This window comes from Chaetura pelagica, unplaced genomic scaffold (assembly GCF_000747805.2).
Source record: "Chaetura pelagica isolate M959 unplaced genomic scaffold, ChaPel_1.0 scaffold166, whole genome shotgun sequence".
In the NCBI taxonomy this organism is placed as follows: domain Eukaryota; kingdom Metazoa; phylum Chordata; class Aves; order Apodiformes; family Apodidae; genus Chaetura; species Chaetura pelagica.
The window spans coordinates 647012-664771 of NW_009953758.1; the positions used below are offsets into that span (position 1 = coordinate 647012).

The 17760-nt window shown below is 35.3% G+C and overlaps 1 protein-coding gene across 18 annotated transcripts in view; it reads left to right on the forward strand.

The window, feature by feature from the left end:
- KCNMA1 (potassium large conductance calcium-activated channel, subfamily M, alpha member 1) overlaps positions 1–17760 on the forward strand; it is a 447141-nt gene that overhangs the window by 125790 nt on the left and 303591 nt on the right. For all 18 annotated transcript variants that reach the window (XM_010000727.1, XM_010000731.1, XM_010000726.1 and 15 more), the window contains exon 2: positions 4273–4437. In XM_010000727.1, the coding sequence (XP_009999029.1) occupies positions 4273–4437 (165 nt within the window). The remainder of the gene's footprint in view (positions 1–4272; positions 4438–17760) is intronic.

Below are 17760 nucleotides of genomic sequence, written 5' to 3' on the forward strand. Positions count from 1 at the left end.
GTAGGGAGTACTTGGCTTACATGTAGTTGGTTTAGCCTTTCCTGGAAGACTGACTCTTTTCAAAGAATTTGTAAGTTTCCATACAGCTGTTTATCTCTCACATCCCCATCTGCTTTGTTTTTTAATATTCCAGTGAAATCCTGTATTTGCTAAACTGCAGTAGCACAGGTGAACTGCTTCCTGTTTTGTTTTTTGTTGTTTCTTTTTTGTTTGTTAGTTTTGGCTTGGGTTTTTTTTGTTGCTTGTTTGTAGCACTGGATGAACCAATACTTTAGTAGCTATTAAGATGAAAGCCACAAATGGTAACTGTATCTGAAAAAAACATCTGCCACAGAGATGTATTCAATAGGTAGCTGATGTCTTGAAATAACACAGTATATTGCTCAGCTGCTGAGAATGCAGTGTAGTATGATGATTTGATATTAATTGAAGACCTCTGTTTGGAGTTATCAAAATGGTGAGAGAGCACATCCAAAAGTGTGTAATTGAATTAATGGAAGTCTAATAATTTAAAACTCAGTGTTATAGAGGTCTGCCTAACAGGAAGGATAAACAATCTTGCATGAAAAATTATTCCTCTTCATGTAGCATCTGTTGGTGGCTTCAGGGAAACAGATGAATAAAAAGGAAAGGAACTTAAATATAGATTTCCAGTGTATGGGATGGGTCAGTATGAAGGTGGTGTTTTGAAATGCCGATTCTAGAAATGCAATACTGTTAATTGAGGGCAGTTAATAGAGATAAAGTTGCAAGTTGCTGGTATCATTATCTAAAGCAGCCTTTCCCTAGCTTTTCCAAACTGTATGCTATTCCTGTATTATTAATGCATAAGTCAGAGAGGTACAATTCCCTTTCTGGTAGGCCCTTTCTCATCTCAGGTTCTCTAGAATGGAATTCCAAGCCTGGAACTGGGCTTGGTCCATAGGTGTTAGTTTTTAAACATCTGCTTAAATTGAGTATCTGCTTCCTCTTGTGTGATGTGGGCATGACTCAAGTATATGCCTACATATTAATTGTATTCTCACTGCAATTAATAGTTCATTATTTTTGTATGCTATTTAATAATAGTTTGGAGAAGAGGAGACTGAGAGGAGACCTCATTGCTCTCTACAACTACCTGAAAAGAGGTTGTAGTGAGGTGGGTGTTGGCCTCCACTCTCAAGTGAATAACAATTGGATTAGGAGAAATGGCCTGAAACTGCACCAGGGGAGGTTTAGATTAGATATTAGGAAGAACTTATTTACCAAAAGAGTAATCAGACACTGAAACAGGCTGCCCAGGGAGGTGGTAGAGTCACCATCCCTAGAGGTCTTAAAAAATGTATAGATACGGTGCTTCAGGATATGCTCTAGTGGGAGTGGGCATGATGGCTGTTGTTGTGTTGTTGTTTGGTGGTTTGGTGTGGGGGGCTTTTTGTTTGTTTGTTTTTCCCTCTTGGGTGGACAGGTGGATGATTGGACTTGGTGATCTTAGAGGTAATTTCCAACTGTAACAATTCTGTGATTCATACTAGTTAAGTATTAGGTAAGCAGGAATATCAGAATTCCTTTCTTTGTTTCACTGGACTAACCCAGTTCTTTTCATATTACCTGCCTGGTTCCTATGTTTTCTAACACATCTTAAAAAGAGAACAAGTTTGTTTCAGTATCAATACTTCAGAGCCTGCTTACTGGGTTGCCTTTGTAGTGTCAACTTTTTTTTAGGGCTTCTAAAAATGTAGATAATTCTCAGATAGTGTTTTAAGTTTTCATCATATTTTTATTTTATTTCATGCAGCCTTGGATTGAATGCAATGTCTGTGTATTAGGTCTATATTTGTACAGATATTCTAGAGAAAGATACACTGAGGCAGACAAGACTACCTTTACAAAAATGAAAACTGTTTCTGAGTGTAATTTCTCTATTTGAATTCTGCTTCCTTAAGGTAACTGTGATTAGCATCCCAGCATTGGTGTAATCTAAATCAATACTTATTGTTACTAAAATAAAAGACAAAGTGTTGAAGTTTCTGGTCCAGGTCCATGTCAAACAGTGAGTCCTGATTCCTGTGCACCCCTTCTCATCATGCGTTCTCTTCCATTTAGTCATTGAGTTCAGGAAATAGGTATTCCACGAAATATGTTGTTTCTCAATCTACATGAATGTTACTGTCATAAAGTAATTAAAATAATGTACACATTGAAAGACAGTATTATATTACTTGTAGCTACTGAGCCTGTAAATAATTAAAAACTACCAGTGAAAAAAGCTGGTGACCCTATGCCACAGACAGGGTTGGGGGAGACGATTGCAGCTGAGGCCTGTGAGTGCCCCCCGGGCCTTGGGGATGTGTCTGTGTTGCCGAAAAGTCAGTATTATGTTTTATTACAGTGTCTGGAATATACAACTGCACCATGCACTTAAAAAAAACAACCAACCAAAAAAACCCCAACAACCAAAAAAACCCTAGGTTTCTTTTCCCTAGTTTATAATCAAAAGACTGATGGTGATCAAGGTATTTATTTGGGACTGTGGTGATCAAGGCATTTATTTGGGACTGATCCTCTGTGGTTTGCTTATGGTATGGGTCACACGTTGTCCCTAGCCAAACATTACTCTCCTGGAGATGCCTTGTGCCATGCACCACTGTCCTGAGCAATGAGCTTTTTTTTGTAGGTTGTGCTCTGTGTATCTTTCAATGCTAAGTGCAAAACATCTGATTCATTGTATCAGAATTTGTCAGGGAATGAGGTCCAGTTATACAAAGTAGCTTTTATCTTCTGTATGGTTATTTGCTTAGGAAGTACCTAATTACTGTTGTAACTCTGAGTAATTTGTTATTATCAATATAGCTGCATCATGCACTGTGTAGTAATTCCTAGTAGGAAGACAGCCTGCATTTTGGGAGGGAGACTGAGAGAGGGGAATCTGATTAGCTAAGTTGCAATACTGAGATTCTCTAAAAACAGCTGTTGGTCTCCATATGATGTTTTTAGTGTGTCCTGCTGTCCTTTGTTGACAGATTCAGTGCAACTGCTTTGTTTTTTCAGTGCTGCTCTCAGGAAGTGCCTTTGCCTTTATGTCCAGCTGTGTCCTCAAAGTCATCTCACAACTATAGCCATGATAGTGTAGTATTCCTACTGTAGTAATAATCACTAAACCTGCATGAAACATCTTTGCTTGTATAATGGATATTCTGAAAGGAATTAATGACAATTGATTTCCTGCTTAGTGGCCTATAGGCAAGTCATCAATAAACAAGAGGTGTCAAGCTGTTCGTGTGTGCAGAGTGCTTAAAGCAGTAAGGTAGATATATAGGTGCAGTTCTAGCACTCAGCATTTGCCTAAGCACTGAATTTTGCTGCCTCCTTGTTGCCTGTTTAGCATAACTTGTCAAGTATTCAGAAAGTCATTAATATTATGCTGTCACCAGAGGCACGCTCACAGCACAGTCTGATACTTTGCATGGGATTTGTTTTAAACTGTACAATTCAGGCTGGCTTTTCTTATTATTTCCCTTGATTTTTTTGCAGCATCCATGACTAGCACATAGCAAGCAGTTAGAAAGCACAACATCCTTGCTGCAGCATCTGTGATAGACTGATATGAATTCCAATGCATGTGACTCATCAGTCAGTGTAGTGCAGCTGAGGCTTCTCTTTAAATTGTAGCTCTTCATTCTATGAGAACCATTTACTGACAGAAGAATTCCTGGAATAGATTAAAGACTTTCATTGAAACACTGGTTCATGGATAGCACGGCAGCTCCCTGCAGATTCCCTCTGCTGTATTTTGTTCCTGTCACACTTGATAGTTATTGTCTTGTTACATCATGCTTCTCAGTTAAGGTTTACTCAGATAATTAATTTATGATAGTAAGTTAAAATTGTATGTAAATTATGTTCACACCTGGTACACATTGTTTTGAGCTAATATATCAAAGGTCTTTTAGTGTATGTCTGACAAACTCATTTATATTTAGTTCTATAATTGCATATGTAGCCCTTGGCAATTGTACTGCTTATAGGGAAGGAACATATAGCATATTTGATGCCAAATACAAGTTTTTAAGATTGGATGTCAAGGAGAGTATTATTATCTAGTTGTTAGTCTGGTACCTCATAGAATGTTTCCTTCTTTATTTCTGAAGAAATATGGCCAAGTAGATGCTTGATTTCATCTGGCAGGAATCAGGAAGACTGATTTGCTTTATTCATAGCATTTTACCTACAGCTGTACACTGACTTTTGCTGTCAAATTTCTGAACATTAACTCAAGAACTTACTTTACAGGAGGCCCAGAAGATCAATGGTGGTGGAGATACGCAGGCAGATGGGGCCTGCAAAACAACAGATGAAAAAGAGGAGAATGTGGCAGCAGAAGTGGGATGGATGACCTCTGTGAAGGACTGGGCAGGAGTCATGATATCTGCCCAGACATTAACTGGCAGAGTACTTGTAAGTTTTCTATTATTTTCTACATTCTTACTTTAAAGAACATTTTTTAACAAGCTCTGTGACCCAGCAGTAATGGAGGATTTTTGATTGCTTTGTTGCTTCAGAACCAAGTAAATCACATTTTTTTTTCTTTTGAAAGTAAAATAGCAGACTAATTTCGAGTGCAAGAGAGAAGCAGGGACAGCAAGTAAGAAAAGCTTGGCTTTCAGCCAACCCCCCAGCCTGTTTAAGTATTCTGGCACCATGGTTTTTGAACCATATTACAAACACTGAGTTTAGTGATTTTATATTATGTTGTAAAACTTTAGGCTTATTTAGTCTGGAAGTAAGATTGTGCTAGCAAAAATGGAAGCCAACTTGGAAAATAAGCATAGTATTACAAACACAGATAGTGATCAGAACTGTAAAGCAAAGACAATTTGGAACTGGCTGTGCAATAGGATTTGTGATACTTCCAATAGAATACTTATGATTTTATTTTTTCTTCATTTTTCCTTATGGTTAGGAAATCCTTCAAGTGTGTGAACAGCTATGAATCAAATAGAGCCACAGTTCAAATATTTATGAGGTGGTTTAAAGTTCCTCTGAAAAAATTTCATAGTTATCACTTTATTTGAATAAAATTAATTTAGAGCCTTGTCAAATAATACTTAATTGCCAAGGGGTTTCTGTGGACTTCACTGCATTAAAAGGTGTCCTGTGTGATTTGGAATAGTTTTCTTGTGAGAATTCATGTGCTTAAGAACTAACAGCTAAAGTGGTTTAAATACCATTTAACCTTTTGAGAATCCCAGTGAGACTTTGGAACTATGTTGGGTTAAACTGAAAACACAATTTGTGTCCTTGATTGTTTACTTAAATAAGACATATTTTACTGTGAGTCAGTTCTTGTTTATAGAGTAATTATTTGGATGGAGGGATGGAAGGGAAGGGAAAGAAAAGGAATTGTACTTCCCAGTCAGGTCTTCTACAGTGCAAAATTGAGGTGGCTCAATTGCTACTGCCTTGTTTAGTTCTTCAATAATACTATAGAATCATAGAATCATTCAGGTTGGAAAAGACCTTTAAGATCATCCAGTCCAACCTTTAACCCAACTTTACTATCCTGCCGCTACTAGCCCACTGCTAAGTCATGTCCCTAGAGTGTCATATCTGAATGATTTTTACACACATTCAGTGATTCAGCCACTTCAGCATTATATGTCTTCTATGCGAAACCGACATAGTGATTTTCATATGAAAAGCAGCATATTGGTCTTTTGTATGTTTTTGTGACACCTTCAGTATTAAAAATGACAAATCTTAGAGCCATTCTTCTTGCTCCGGTTTCAGTGTCAGGACTAGAAATCACCCAAAACTAGAGTCCTATCCTGTTAGCTATGCAATCAGAAATTGGCTTGTGTTGACTTTACTGAGGTACAAACTGACAATCAAGACCAAAATTTAAAATATAAAAATATAAATAATGTTTTAGTTTGATTTTTTTTTTTCAGGATATTGAGAGAAGCTATTGAATTCCATTCGATTACCTTGCTGATTTATTTTGGGGTATTTCTTTTGTACTTGCAGTTTGCCATTGCATCTTATAAGGGGCTAGTTAATTTCCTGACTTTTTTTTTTTTTTTTTTTAAGACAGTTGTCTAACATGATTGGTTCGGATTATTTCTGAGAGTATATTTATATTCTTGTCAAGGTGTAAGAGCAGGTAATGTACACATCTGGGATTCACTACGACTGACTGTCAAAAATAAATAGCCATGAATGGAGTCTGTTAGTTAATTTTGTTCAGTTTAGAAAACACAATGCATTTATTGTAATACAGTATTCATCAGTTTCAAGTGTAGATTCTGGAGGACTATTTCCAGTGTCAACATTGACTGTTCATGTTAATTTTACTTTAGGTTTGTATTTGCTAAAGGTTAACTGCTTCAATGAACATTTGTACTAGAATATTAGCATTATTTGTAGATACAGAATGTAGCTAAGTCAGTATTTTTATCAAAATATATTGTTTGTAAATATTATGACTTACTCATGAATTCCTACTAACTGAATACACCCTGTTCTTGCTAGGTATTATATTTCTGAATCAAAAGTGTGGAATTATTTTTTTCCTCCTGAAGAAAGAACTGGTGGCTTTACAGTGTTATGAAATCAAAACTGTATGAGATATCTGCAGCTAAATAAGTTGTAGTATATTGTTACATACTGTGAGAGTTTAATTAAAAAAACCCAACAAAACAGTCTTATACCTCTAAAGTTTTTAAAAAGACATTTTAAAAGTGGTCCACTGAAAATGGACTTGGAAAACAGTTGTAATTGACTTTCAGGTCAGCATGGTCACCTGAAGGCAGTTGCATAACTGCCTAGGTTTATTTGACAAGTGAAGGAGACAAGTTAGCAAAGTGTTTGACACACGTCAGTGTGAAGTAGAATCTTATTTGTATTTTCTACTAATGAAAAAAAACAAACAACTTCTGGAATTACTCTTATCTGGACAGTAGGTTTCTCTAAAGTGAATCTTAATGGAACGTCAAGTGCTGTTTGTGGAATCAAAACTGAATATTTTTTGAACCTCTTTGTACTCAAGTCTCTCACTTTTAACATGTCTAGTCTAGCTTTTAATACTTCCCTAGTAACCTTAAAAAATAAGTTTCTAATTTATCAGATCAGCTTATTCAGATGCTTTGTGAGTGTTGGAACAAATATTTGCATAGTGGTTGCTCCTATAATTATCTCTGTAATATTTAAACTTCATGGCTACCCACAGGTGAATAAAATAAAGGCCAACAGTATGGAAAATACAGGACAGACTTTATTTTTAAAGGTCACAGCTTCAGATCCATGCAGTTGTATTACAAAATTGGATATTTTCTGCAACACAGGACCATTTGCCCAATTTTCTCACAAAATCAAATATTTCTGTTTAGAAAATACGTGCAAATCAGTAGGCAATCCACACTGGTTTTCTTAAAAGCATTTAATTCTTTGGTAGTTGTGGAGGAGGGAATATATATATAACAGAATTATTATTTTTTTTTAAAAGCCGTAATAAAAAAAACCAACAACGTATTTATAGTCTCCTCCCATTCTATTGATAGAAGAGGAAGAATTCTATTCAAAGAGTAAACAAAGGAGAAATTAAAAAAAAAAAATCTCAAACCCTGAAATACTTTGCCTTTGACTTCAAGTAAATGTTCTGTTTCAAATAAGAATAAATCAACCTTTTTAAGAATCTGAAACTTTCTGTAAAACCTATTTGTGATGAATGTGTGGGCCTGCCAGCATTATTTGCTGTGAACTGTGGAAAAAACAAATCAAAACAGGCTTATGATTTAAGTTTTCTCAGTATTATTTACATGTAAACGTTAGAGCTAACTAGGTGAAGCCAAAGATATGGGTATAGTGCAGATTAATCTCTGTATGCAGACAAACTTCCACACATTCTCTGTGAAGAGGTTCAGAACACTGGTAGAATTGTCTCCCTGGCACAAAAAAGCCGAAAAAAAAAAAAAAAAAAACGTTTTTATAGTCCCCCCCCTTTCTTGATAGAAAAGGGAAAAATTTCTTTTAAAAGAGAAAAAAAGGGAAAATTAAAAAAAAAAAATCTCAAACCCTGAAATACTTTGCCTTTGACTTCAAGTAAATGTTCTGTTTCAAATAAGAATAAATCAACCTTTTTAAGAATCTGAAACTTTCTGTAAAACCTATTTGTGATGAATGTGTGGGCCTGCCAGCATTATTTGCTGTGAACTGTGGAAAAAACAAATCAAAACAGGCTTATGATTTAAGTTTTCTCAGTATTATTTACATGTAAACGTTAGAGCTAACTAGGTGAAGCCAAAGATATGGGTATAGTGCAGATTAATCTCTGTATGCAGACAAACTTCCACACATTCTCTGTGAAGAGGTTCAGAACACTGGTAGAATTGTCTCCCTGGCACAAAAGTTCCTCATGTTGGTGCTGTTATGTAAAACTCAGCGTTGTTTACACCTACACTTTGTTGCTTTTTTTTGAAAGACGGAAGAACTGGTGCTGCCGGTTTCATGCATTGCTCCACAGACGTAGTCAATTATATCTGATACTTCAATACAAAATGCTTGGTTTGTGTCATTTTTTAGTATGCTATTCCCTCATTACATGAGCATGCAAGAGCAGGCTTATTGGAAAGGACAATATCTCAAATACATCCTGTCAATATCTTCACTTCTATCTTTACCTCTTGGTTACATGAGGTAGGAGTTGCCTCTGTTCTCTGCTCCTCAGGATGTTTTTGTATCAATTCCAACAGAGAGCCATTAGGAAAGAGATTTGTTATTTCAGTCTCTAGGAGTATTTTTCAATTTATTAAAGAAATTGGGATGGGGGGGGCAACATGAGAAACAAGAATGGGAAATTTACTTGCAAAATAATCCATCAGATTTTCAGAACATTTGACCATCACTTCTTGTATCATTTTAATGTCTTGTTAATGACAGCAAGATTAGACAGAACAGATGTAAAAGTGGCATGCACATGGCATTGTGCTAATATTGCAGTTGATTCAGTAGTTCATGTGAATATGGTAGTGAAACAGAACTGGACATTCTCACTGTTTTAGGAGCTAAATTATACATGGGACATTTATTTCAGAAGTGGTTTATCGCACTGCCCACGTTCATCTGAAGGGTAGGCTTTGGAGGAAGACATTTGTAGAGGATGATCCAGAATATCCTTCAGTTAGAGAAACCATTTTTGTTTTCAAAACTAGTGCAGAAAACTGAGATGGCTAGGCATGGTGCTTACAGTTCCTTTTCTCCTCTTCCTTAAAGTTTTAAAAGCATGGCTGGAACTTAATGTGCTTGGTGGCATAACCTTTAAAAAGGTGACTTTTGCTCTTAAATAATGTAGATGAGAACTTAGCATACTGTTTAAAAACATGCCCGTGTTAAATTGCATAAGCACATGATTTAAGAGCATGCTAATTGAACTAATTCAGTTCTGTTTGCAGCTGATGTTGCATACCTAAATATAAATAAGAATAAGGTAACAGTTTACTTAAAATCTGTTTAGGAAAATACTGATTTACTTTGAAGTGCTATATAATGCTGTAGGTAATGGAAGTATCAGATAAAAATTCCAAAGGTGGATTTCTCAAAGAAGAATTAGACACATTTATAATTAATCTGAAGAAGGAGGAAATAAAGGTTATGAACTGTTTGCTTCCTGAAATTATTGTGTTTAATTATTTATGCAATAAAATTACTTCCTTATTTAGGTGAAGTGCTTCATATACAAGAGAATGTCATATGTGTATTGTTAAAGTTACTGCAGTTAAGTTTAGGACACAGTTGGATGTGAGCTCTCTTTTCAACTGACAAAGAAAGAAAAATAATTTTTTCAATTGCAAATCCAGCAGATAAAATGGTGGTGCAATTTCTTGTTTAATTTTTTTTTACTCATGACCTGTAAACACATAGTGGAGATATGAGCTTTACTTGGCTCGTGTAAGCGCCATGTGGTGGTTTTGCCTGCTGCCTCAACTCTCTCAGTATGTAAAGGGAACAGTCAGTCAAAAGCAGGCAAACTGGTGTTCAAATGGAGTGTGAAAGGTTTTGGTTTTTAATCACTTCATTATGAAAATATGTTTTAGATTGGCAGCACTGGAAGAAAGAGGATAAAAAAAGCCCTTTGGCAAGTAAGGGAGGCCAGGAGAGAAATGAGGGGGTGGCAATTAGTGGTAGTATGTATATTAATTATTTAAGTTGCTTATTGCTAAGTTATTAGAAGATTATTTAGTTTGTGTTAATACTTACAAACTACCTGAAAATGAGGAAGTGGTATATAAAAGTGCTTTCTTAAAACAAAAAGTGACTATATGTTCCCTAGTCTACATTTAAGATGAAATAGACATTTTCTGTATTAAAGTTATGTTGAAATATATAATTGTGACTACATTCTGTTCATCTATCCAAAATATCCTGCAGTCATTCTTTTTTCCCTGGCTCTAACTGTCCTATGTATTCAAAGGTCAAAAAATGCAAGTCTTACAAATACTTTGACAAGATAGAACAATGTTCTGAGGTTAGCAATAAAGCTTAGGACTAGCTTGGGACTTGTGACTCTGCTTGGCAGAGGGTCTCATTCTGCAAGATTTGCCCATTACAATTATTGTGAAATTGGTGTCAGAAACTTTAGAACTTGATTAAAGATCTGAATTGAAGACCATCCAGTGAATAGAGAGTTCACTAAATGCTTACTGTAGAAAGATTTTGACCCTTGATGGGACTTCTGAAGATCTGTTAGGAACGCTAAAAGGCCTCACTGCTCATTCAGGGAAAGGTAAGAGTGGCATCGTCTTTCTGTGACTTCTTCCAAATATAAGCCTTCAGGTTTTCTAATTTGTTTATGATGATCACAGTTTGATTATAAATATATGCACTAAAATGCAAGTTATTGGCAAGACTCTTGCTCAAGTAAACACTTTTAAGTGTCAGTTATTTTTACCTAGGTAAGACACAGGTTTTGTCCATAAATATGTCATAAAGAGTGCCCTACAGGGAAAAAACATACACGAAACAATGGAATTAAAGGCACTGGTGGTTGGGGTTTATTTAGTTTTTAAGTTGGTATTCAAGTGAATTGCTTGAGAGCAGGTGGACTGTTTTGAAAAAATACAAATAAGGAAACCCAGTGAATTTTAAAATATATAATTACTTTTAGTAGATTTTCCTGGAAAAAATATAAATATGCTGTATACTGCTTGTGTTTTTATCAGGACATTTTCACAGCTTGATTTGCTCCTTTTTTTTTTTTTTTTGGAAAGTAGGACTCAAATTCTTTTAACATTGTAGGGGAAGAAACCCCACTACTTCTTGCATGATGTTATGGTTGCCTAGCAGCCAAAATGAAATTTAGCAGCACAGAAATTATGTGGGGTTTCTGCCTGCTTCCAGAGGCAGTAACAGTTATCTCATGACTTAAACGAGAATAGGTGCTGAAAGGATAATTTGGCATCCCTCATAAATATGAATTTGGAGAAAGCAGGTCTATCTGGTATACATACAGATTTTTTGACAGTGTTCTCAACAATATCAGCTATTTTACTAGATTTGCAAAGAAGGAAGAGAAATCTTGAGCAACCTTGAATATGGAGTTTAATAAGCTTTAAATTTTAAATTATTTTATTTTGAGGACAAGCAATGCTTTTGTCATTCTTTTTCTTTTTACTGGGGGGTGCCATGTCATCCTGGGGATGTCTTGCAATGAATCTTGTGGAAGCAGCATGCAGCTTTAGATTTCAGAACTAGAGAAGGAGGAAGCTTTTCTTAGCCTCCAAGTCTGACTGAACAGGCATGAACCACAGGATGTTCCATGCCCTCAGTGGTTTGGTTTTTGTAGGTTTTTCTTTTTTGGGTTGTTCTTAAAATTTACCTTATTTTATTTAATATGTTTTTTGAATAAGGCCTTGTCACGATCTGGTATTCGGGTACGTGGCAATTGTAATAAATAAAGGTGATCCCAAATGGTGAAATTAAGACACAAACGAGGTCAGATGTCACACACACAACAAACGTTTATTGCAATAACACAACAAAAGTCCCTAGAGTGGATAGGACAGGCAGGAAAACAGAGACAGGAAAGAGAGGAGAAAGCAGAGGGATAGAGGACAGAAAGCAAGAGCAGTGTTACCACCCACGGTCCAGCAATGTCGTCGATGTCGTCGGTGGGGAAGTAGTTCCAGGTGGAGAAGTGCTTCTGTGCACCCATAGAGTCCCAGATTTTTATACAGTCCTTGCCCACTGCACCCCCACTTCTCTCCCTGCATAGGGAAAAACCCTTCGGATCTTCTCTGTGATAGCAGGGGCAGGTATGATGCCAGGGGCTATGTAGTCTTTGTTTGGCTAATTGATGAGATCAGCCATTACAAAGGAGGAGGTTGAGTCAGCTGCCACCACGGGATTAGTTCGTTGGGTGGAGTTTCTGTCCTAGGAAGTAGCTTGAGACTGGCACTCCTTCTCTTGTACTGCTAAATCGGTGGTTTCCATATCAAGGCCTGGTTATCACTGGATATTCTGCTCCCAGCGCCAGCTGTAGATCTCCTTTGTCTCTGGTCTCAGCATGTCCCACACTAAACTCCCCAGTTCTCAGGTACTCCTTGCAGGAGGGGGTTGGGTGGGTTGCTGAGACATCTCTTTAGTTCATCAGCAGATGTCGTTCAACTCTCAAGATGCCACAAGACAAGACAGCAGATATCCTGAGTGCCAAAGTTCAAGCTTATCTCTTGGATTGTTCGAGACAAGCACTGTACATCCTGAATGCCACAGGCCTATATCAAGACTTTTCATAAGCAAGGAAAAGGAAGTGGTTGAAAGATTTTACAAGATACACTAAAGTGTCAGTACAGGATTTAATGGCATCCTATTTCAGGAGAGAGAGCATACTTTTTTTTCCTAGTCAGTGCTAAATTCACTCCCAATTCCTAGTATAAAAATGAGATTTTACTGTGTCATTTGGGACTGCTAAACATTTCAGGAACATTATAATGATTATAATTTATCTAATCACATTAACCTGTAATTTGTCTTTCTACGTGTCCGTGAGGATGACAGAACAATAAGCAGCTGTTAATAAATTAAATATGCAATTGTTTCTTAAGGCAGATAAATATTTTTATTTTATGTATGAAGAAAATAAAGCACAAAGCAGCCACATAGTACTGAAATTAGTAGCACACTCATACCCATGGCAGCAAGTATGTGATAGATGAACTTCAGTGTTGTGTAAAAGAAAAACAACAGATCAAGGGGGGAAAAAAAAGGAGAGGAGGAGGGGAATGGAAATCTAAAGCCCACTTACATGATTCTGAAGCCAGAATGGGTAGACATGGCTGAGGAAAGATTTTGGCATTATCACAGGTAGATCTCTGAAATAATTGACTGACTGTGGGTATCATCAAGAACAAGACATACAAAATAATTTTAGTTTAAAAAAAATTAATATACCCACATCTTGAGTAATGTTTGAAGTTCTTATTTTTGTATCTTAAGAATGATAGAATAAAGGACAGAGAAATGCAAAAAAAGTAAGGATGTGAAACAGCTGCCTTAAAAGGTAAAAATTGCTGGGAGTTTTCAGTTTGGAGAAAAGACTGGTATGGGACATGGTCAAAATTGACGAAGGATGTTGGTGGACAAGCTATGCCAAACTGTTATTAACCAGGTGCTTAAAAGCAAGTGTGATTTATGAAAGTTTTTAGAGATCAACTTAAAAGAAATTTTTTAAAAGAGGATTTATATATATATATGAGGACTAGTGAATTTCTGGATTTTTTTTTTTTTTTTTTTGTTCTGCAAAGGGTGACTGTTTATACAGTGTCAACAGGTTCAAAAAATCGATTGCTCAAGTGGGCAGCAGATACCAAATACCTATTACAGTGTATGGAAATGGGTAATCTTCCAACATACCTATTCCAAATACTGTATGAGTGCAATGTACTACAGAAAATTAATATTCTTTCCTGTTCTTCCTAAAAAGCATCTCATATTAACATAGTCAGAGATTTGTCTCTGTGCTAGATAGAAAAAAGAACTGGCTCTGGGGAGCATTTTCTTATGGCTTTCAGTTGTATCTTCTAATTACTAGATCAAAAGTTGAGTTTCTCTAATTTTCAGGTTAATAGCATAGAAGAAAGGAGACATTTATCTAGATGGAATGGAGTGATGGGAAGGATCTTGCTCTAATACACAGTCATTCAGATATTAATGAATCCTGTATTTTTAACAATACATGTATTTCTGAATCTGTGTGTAGTAGATTTTTTAAATTATTATTTTATTATTATTTTTTTAGATCTTAGATGAGAAGAGTTGTGTATACATTGTAGATTATATACTCTTACATTTGTATAAATGTTCACCTTTCCTCCTTCTGGTCAACAAATTTGTAGGGATTAAAGGGCATAGTCTCACCAAGACAATACACAAAGTGGCTGAGGATGTACCTTTTGGTGTGTTACTGTAACTATACAGATCTGTACATTGCAATTGTAACTGCTTGCCAGGTTTGCTAGTTACCTGCTCTACATAGGAAATAGTTTGAATTTTGCTTCTCTCTATTGAGAAATTGACTTTGTTCAGTTATTTTTAAACTTCCATAGGCCTTAGTGTCATATAAAGGAATTCAAGAGATGTGTTCTAGATTGCTTTAATCTCTTGTGACAATGATGTGGGCTATTTCCAGGGTTTCCATAGGAATAGGAACAATACTTCTGTATGTGAGTTCATGAGATACTGAATGATAATGGACTAGAGTAGGAAGTGTTGAGTAAGTCTAGCTGGTTTCTATGGTAACTGCAGCTAGTTTAAGTTCCATTTGTGCATTTTCTATTTCTGAATATTTGTTATTGACAATATCAAGGAATGTTTTGCAGGGGTTTTGCTTTGGATCAAAGGATGGGCTTCTGCCCACAGTGCCAGGGGAGAGAAGGTTCTTTTGGTGTACATATTTCTTTGGAATTGGACTATTCAATTCTGAAGTGTAGCTGTAGCACTTTTGGTTGCCACTAGGTCTTTAAAACGTTGTGTTTAGTGGAACTTCTGTCATTTTAGTGAGTCTTTTTTTTAGTTTAAAAAAATAAACAGTAATATTTACTGTTTAAAATAATAAAAACAGGAACAGCTTATAGCTGCTGCTATGGGAGTTACGTACCTTCAGAAACTTGCTGCTGTGCTGCAGTGACTCCTATGATCTCTATCTGGATGGTCACACTTGTAGAATCTATTCTGATACTATTATAGAGGATATGACTTTTCCTATAATGGGAATAAATATACTCTGTTGACGTCTGACATCTATCACTATCTTTTTTTTTTTTTTCTAAATTAAGGTATATGACATTCTATAATTAAAATGATGAAGAGCAAACACATTTAAAAATCATTTTGTGTCAGGTTTTGAATGGGATGATTATTTGGAGAAGGTCAAATGCATAGTTAGTATATTCAGAGTTATAGCAAAACTGACTTAGGGAAACTATTATTGTAGAAGGTGAGTTCTGTAGATTGTTGTGATACACAGAAGGTGATACTGTTATGAGCCCACTGCAAAGGATAGCAGAATGCTAAACTTTTGCATGGATATGCTCTATTTCCTGTTGTTCTTAAACACACCAAACAGCAAATGTAAATCTATAAACTGTTGGATTTGCACTCTTAGTTATTTTTTACAGCCTTCTATGACAGCAATTTGAAAACCATCTAACAACTTACCCAAAACAACTTTGCAATGTTTACCATAAGAGAAAACAAATCAAATCTGAAAAAGTAATCTGCTGGGAAATTTTACTACAACATTTTTCTAGAGTTTGGTAGAAAAACATCTACAGGTTTCTCAAACATAATTCTGTTGGTGGGACGTGTAAGCCTTTTATGTTCAATATGCTGATGTCGATTGCTGATTTACAATATGGAAGAACTGATTTGCATTTACTTCATTATTTTCAATAATTTTTTATAGTACTCCTTTGTTTCTGCTCAAGTTAAGATTAAAAATAATTACCCTTGTAATTAAATAATAAATAATTAAATTGTAATTAAATAAATAAGTTAAATAAATAAATAAAATAAATAAATAAAATAAATAAATTAAATTGTAATTAAATAATAAATACCCTTGCTTGTAAAAAGTATTGAAAGCAGTTTTTTAGGAGTACTGGGAATTTACTCTGTTAATTGTTTTTAACTCCTCCACTGCACATGTTCAGGTTGAAAATACATTTTTGTCCTATACAACTAATTTCATCTAGTATTATGAAATACACATTGTCTTATTTATGTAAATATGTGTATCCATATATACACACATACATATATTGCTTGGTTTGGGGATTTTTTGGTTGGGTTTTTTTGGTTGCTGGTGGTTTTGTTTTTGGTGGTGGTGTTTTTTTGTTTGGATGATTTTTTGCTATACAGACTTCCCTGTCATATTTTTCTTCTGTTCTTTTGGGCAGACAGATAAACAATTTTAAGCTTCTCTTGCCATTCAGTTAATTAGGCCCGTTATGTGTATCCTCTTTTGGAAAGAGCCTCAGGTATCAACCCTAGTTGCTCATAGTCACATTATAGTTGATGATTCTTGATATGAAAGACCTATTTTTTAGTGATACAGTTCTGTTGCATATCAAAAATTACTGCTTGACTTCTGCAAGTGAAAAGCCTGCTTATGAGAAGTCTTCTCTTAGTTCTCTTAAGAGAATGTATCTTGTAAAAAAAGTCAAACTTTTGTAACATTTGAGTTATATTACTAGTTGAGAGTTAGTTGCATGAATTAATTCACTGATATGTAGTTAGAGAAATAAGCAGGAGCTGAAGTTTGAAGACTTTTTCTTTGCCACAAAACATGCACTAGATTGAGAGAGCCTTCAGCTTTGGCTTACCTAGTATAGCTAAGAATATTGACATTGGATACTTGCACTTCTAAGTGAATTCTCTTTTGCCTTTCTGATTACTTGCAGAATAAGAATGTGTGAAAAACCTTTTAAAATGACTCTTCATTTTTCTTGCCAGAGTGTTAATATTACTTTACCTTTATATATAATACAAATATTTGGAAAATATATACTATAATTAGAATAAAGTGTCTTCATTGCAAATTAAGGATCACAGTTTGATATGGTTTGCAATGTTAGGATCTCAAGAGAAGCTTTTCTTACACAAACAATATCACTATTCAATAAAATACAATACATGAAATAGAGCTATGTATAAAGAGATCATATAATGTTTTTGGTTTTGGAGAACGTATTCAGATTCACTTTGAGTAAACTCTTGTGCCTGTGGAAAAAATGAACCTATTAGCAACCTGTTAGGTATGAAAATCCTTCAAAACCAATTGAGTTAATAAATACACTATATCTATCTACTAGAATGTTTAAATAATGTTTGCATTTTTGTTTATTGGTGTGAAATAACATTTTTACTCGCCTAAACTTGTAATACAATTCAGGAACCTCGTTTATTTCATTTTGACTTCAGTGTAATGCCACTATTGTCATTAAGCTCTATAGATTTCATTAGTAACATGGAAGGCATAGAAGAAAAGCTTAAGACATTGCTGAAATGCAGAGTTATTTGACCGATAGAATGTTAAGACCATTGGCAGGTTGAACTGAACAGTTTTCAACACTTCCATACTGTAATGTATTACAGTGGTATGCATTCATGCTGTCTTGTTTGCCCAAATGAGGGGAAGTTTTAAAAAATATTCTGCAATCAGTTTCAAGTCATGTATTGTGTTTTTTTTTTTCCTTTTTTTCTTTTTTTTGGGGGGTGAGGAGGAAAGGG